Source organism: Oncorhynchus nerka, linkage group LG3 (assembly GCF_034236695.1).
Source record: "Oncorhynchus nerka isolate Pitt River linkage group LG3, Oner_Uvic_2.0, whole genome shotgun sequence".
NCBI lineage: Eukaryota > Metazoa > Chordata > Actinopteri > Salmoniformes > Salmonidae > Oncorhynchus > Oncorhynchus nerka.
This window is the reverse complement of record NC_088398.1, coordinates 17520347-17524505: the sequence shown is the minus strand read 5'-3', so window position 1 is coordinate 17524505 and position 4159 is coordinate 17520347. Positions and strand designations below refer to the sequence as shown.

General features: G+C 43.3%; 1 protein-coding gene across 1 annotated transcript; it reads right to left on the bottom strand.

Annotated features, from left to right (window-relative positions):
* Positions 1–362: 362 nt before the first annotated feature.
* LOC115103011 (thioredoxin-interacting protein-like) lies at positions 363–3871 on the bottom strand. The gene is made up of 6 exons (XM_029623561.2): positions 3323–3871; positions 2865–2940; positions 2608–2755; positions 1775–2134; positions 1345–1659; positions 363–1191 (listed from the first exon to the last, which is right to left on the bottom strand). Exons 1-6 carry the CDS (start codon positions 3576–3578, stop codon positions 1132–1134), a joined length of 1215 nt encoding a protein of 404 aa, XP_029479421.2. The 5' UTR covers positions 3579–3871; the 3' UTR covers positions 363–1131.
* Between the last annotated feature and the right edge of the window lie 288 nt (positions 3872–4159).

Sequence of the window (4159 nt, the reverse complement as noted above, 5' to 3'; positions counted from 1 at the left end):
GTAAAATGCAGTGACAGGGTGAGGGTGGTTAGTGTCCACCCTGACATTGGTAGGTTGGGGGGTTTGAGTCTTACTAAAGACGCCAAAAATGTGACATGATGCCTCCCTGCTTGGCACTCAGCATTAAGGAGATGGATTTGGCGTAAGGTCCTGTTAACAGACTTAGCGTCCTCTCCAATATGTAGTTCTACATCAAGCTGCCACATGCTACAGAAACAAGAGATAGGCTCCTGCTGTTCAGGCTTGGACAAGGGTTACTTACTGTTCAAATGCATTGACAACCTTGCTGGAATAGAACCAGAACAGACAAATATTTGTCATTCCTTGAAAGGAAGCGAATATAATAAAGGCAAAGAGAGGGAAACACTTCAGAATGTAATATATATTTTTTCTTTGCATAGAAAACCAACCCATAGGTTCTCCTCATATAAAATAGTTCTCGCATTTTCACATACCCAAATTCAATACATAATGTAGATCTCTCATTTAGTCATTCCCATTCGACAAGATTTGTCGTTACCATGAAGTCACTCTCTTCTACCATAAACCACTGAGTTAAAATTCATGTAAAATGACCGAGTATAATCTGGAAGACTATTATGAATAAAAAAATATGTCATTTTTCATTATCTAATTACAGAGCCATTTATATTAATATAAAGTGGAATAGAATGTAACATTAAAACACTTTCTATCCCTTCATTACTTTTGCATGGTCACAGTAATCGTATCTGTCTGACCTAAAATGATAGCTGTGCACACTCAATGTATGGATGTGAATTCTAACATTGTTTCATTCCTCTGAGAGAATATGGCAACTGTCAAAACACTCGAACACACTGAAGTACAGAACTACCGTGGAATGGCAAGGGGGTTACAGACAGACATAGGAACAATCCGTTTCTGAAGACTGCAATGGCGATAGTGACCGTGGACACCAACATCTACAATCCATATTCATTCAGCCTGAATAATTTCACTTGAACTTGACTCTCAAGTCCACATCTCAGTTCTGTTTCTTGAAAGAATCTTCAGAGCTAGAGCCACTCTTTCTGCTTTACAGCAGTGCTGCTCTTTAACCAGTCCGTTCCCTGACAATGCTTAGACTACAACGGGGATTCATTGCAACTCTTACTCGTGGTTCAGCAGACCTGAAGAACATGGCCCTTGCTGTTTGAGATCCTCGTCGACCTGAGAGAAAGTTGGAAAGAAAGAGAAACAGTTGGAAAGAAAATAATTAAGACTACATTTGCAACGGTGCAAATTCAGTGCCATCTGCTTCACCTTTCACTAGTAACTGACTATATCTGTTAAATCTCCATTTTCTATTCTCCATCTCCTTACCTCGGAGTAGGCAGGGGGAGGAGGGTACCAAAGCTCGGGGGCGCGCATGAACAGTCCTTCCTCCTCATCTGCGTCATAGTCGACCAGCAGCGGTGTGAGGGGGGAGTCGATACGGCAGTCGCGGGAGATGTTGCTGTAGCTGGGGGGTTGTGACGGGAGGCGCAGTGACCCAAAGCTACTGGAGGGGGTGTTCAGGGACTCTGCCTGACTGCTCATGCTGTTGGTACGGCTGCCAAAGCCATTGAAGGGGATGTTCCCAATGACCAGGGGCAACTCTAGGACCACCTTGTCACTGCCGGGAATGTGGACATAGATCTGATGGATAGATATAGATAAGTCATTCCTAGGTCACAAGTCCTTTCAATCAATTTTCAATGTCAGGTTTATGGTATTAAATCAAGCAACAAGTTGTCTCAAGTTTGTGACTCACCCTAAGGGCATAGTCCACGTGAATGATGTCGCACCCCAGGAGTGAAGGCTTGAGCCTGGGCACTTGGATGGTCTTGCCCTGCCACATGTCACACATGCCCGAGATGATATGGTTGCCCCTCACGACTGAGAGCTTCTGCCCCAGGACCTTGGTCCGGCCATTGGCCTGGTAGGTGTGCTTGACCATGATGGCTGCCTTAGGCACCACGATGCGTGAGCAGGTGTTTTCAAACTTGGCATTGATGCAGATGTCCTCGCCCTCGCAGAAGCCCTTGCGGTTGATCTTGGCACTGATGGACACATGTCCATCTGGGATGAACACGCAGGTGAGCTTCTTCTCCTTCGTACCTGCAGCTGGAGCCTGGATGAGAAACATTAATATGAGTTAAACATAAATCACCAAGTATGTTGATTCAAAGTCAACCATCATGCCTAACACCAACCACCCAGACCTCAAAATCTCTCATGTATAGCTAGTTATGGCAAAGTTATACAATATGTAATATGTAACCTTTATTTAACAAGGCAAGTCAGTTAAGAACAAATTCTTATTTACAATGACAGCCTAGGAACAGTGGGTTAACTGCCTTGTTCAGGGGCAGAACGACAGAGTTCTACCTGGTCAGTTCGGGGGATTCGATCTAGCAACATTTCAGTTACTGGCCCAACGCTCTAATCAATAGGCTACCTGCGCTCTAACCACTAGGCTACCTGCCGCCATGCATCATCATTACATGGCTCATTCAGGAGAACAAGGTGTATAATGTAATAACTATCAAGTGGCATATATTCCTTGTGGTGATAATTATGATGATGTGATGAGCTGTTATGTACCAGGAGGTCAGGGGTGTTGACGTCCAAGGGCTCCTCCACCTCAAAGTGTTTCTCGCACTGCAAGGCAGGCTGGGAAGGCCTCTCCATCACTGCCCTGACATAATACTGGACACAGCCAAACTTCCCCTTGTAAGACGACACCAGTTGCCTGTGACAAAAGCAGGAGGAATATTTATTGTGGGATGCTGTCATTATTACATAATGCTATGCCTTTATAGGTAACAAACAACAAGATTTTTACAGTCCTTGATGCTTACCCAGCATGTGGCAGCTCGAAGCCAAACATGTACTCATATCTGTTCCCTGGTCTGAGAGTTACCAAGCCGTTGGAATCTGAGGATGAGAGAAATACATTATGGTCCATTCATTAAACTATGAACAGGTTCATATATTTTAGGCTATTTGTGCAATCCACTGTAGACCAAAGGACACCCACCATTGGTCCATTTATAGTGCTAATGGGTCAATAAAAATCACCACTGGTGCATTTGATCACCCATAAACATATGCAAATAAAACATATAGCGAGTCTATAAAGCAGAATTTCTCATGCTCCATCTTTCAGTACTGTACTCGCAGAATTCAGTAGCCAACTAGTGGCAGTGCATACATCCTGAATGACACAGGGTGTAGCCTGCCGACTGCAGTGAATGTCTATATTCACATTCGATACAAAGACATTTACTTGTGTTTATATTTTAGTTTATAATATTACCTCTAGTCTGTTGGTCCAGATAAACGGTATCTTCGTATTTCAGATATTCAATGGCTTCACCGCATCTGTGCTTTCCTTTCGCGTACTCTACTTTTGCGCATCCAATTCCAAACACTCTCATAGAGGACACCTTGGTCACCTCCGACACCTCAACCACAATATTCCCGGATACCTTGTCACCACTGGAGTAGAAAGCCTTAGTAGGATCATGGAAAACGATCTCAAATATTTTCAATTTCTTTGTAATGATTACCATTTTAATATTCGTTTAGTGTGCCAGTGAGTAAGAAAATATAAATGGAAAATAGCCGACCACTATTATTAGCTAGTTAAGCCTATCGATTAACAAATGTCCAACGTCTTGATTACTATCCAAATAACTATACTGTCACAATGTTAGCTACTTATTGTCATCAACCGTACAATTGGGAGCTGACTGTAAACAGCAAGTCTCCGCTTTGGTTTTATATGGATGGCAATAGACATCCCAACCCAGTCTCGCCCGCTGCATACTCACTATCCCGTTTCGGGACTGTGCATGCTGTTGGTGAATGCACAGTCTGAACTGCTGCATGTACAGCGCTCTCATTGGTAAAAAAAAATATTGTTTGTGCCCCTCCTTGCCAATCAGCACACAGAAAGACCGCGTGGACACCTCATGGTAAAGTAACGAAGAAGAGTAGCTCTATCGCATGTATAGGCGTGGTTCAGGGGTTAGATCCTTCTAGATCTTGTCCCCCAAAATGAGTCAACCAATCATTATACCCAACATACACGTGTTAACAGAAAATGTTCTCTCAATCTCTAATAATAAAATGTTGATTGAACGCAAGCATG

Excerpts from the sequence above, each read along its gene's own strand:
- LOC115103011 (XM_029623561.2), bottom strand. The coding sequence starts at position 3,578 with ATGGTAATCATTACAAAGAAATTGAAAATATTTGAGATCGTTTTCCAT. Across the intron at positions 2,941-3,322 it reads TCTGGACCAACAGACTAGAG|ATTCCAACGGCTTGGTAACT; the intron begins GTAATATTATAA and ends TCTCATCCTCAG. Across the intron at positions 2,135-2,607 it reads TCAACACCCCTGACCTCCTG|GCTCCAGCTGCAGGTACGAA; the intron begins GTACATAACAGC and ends TTTCTCATCCAG.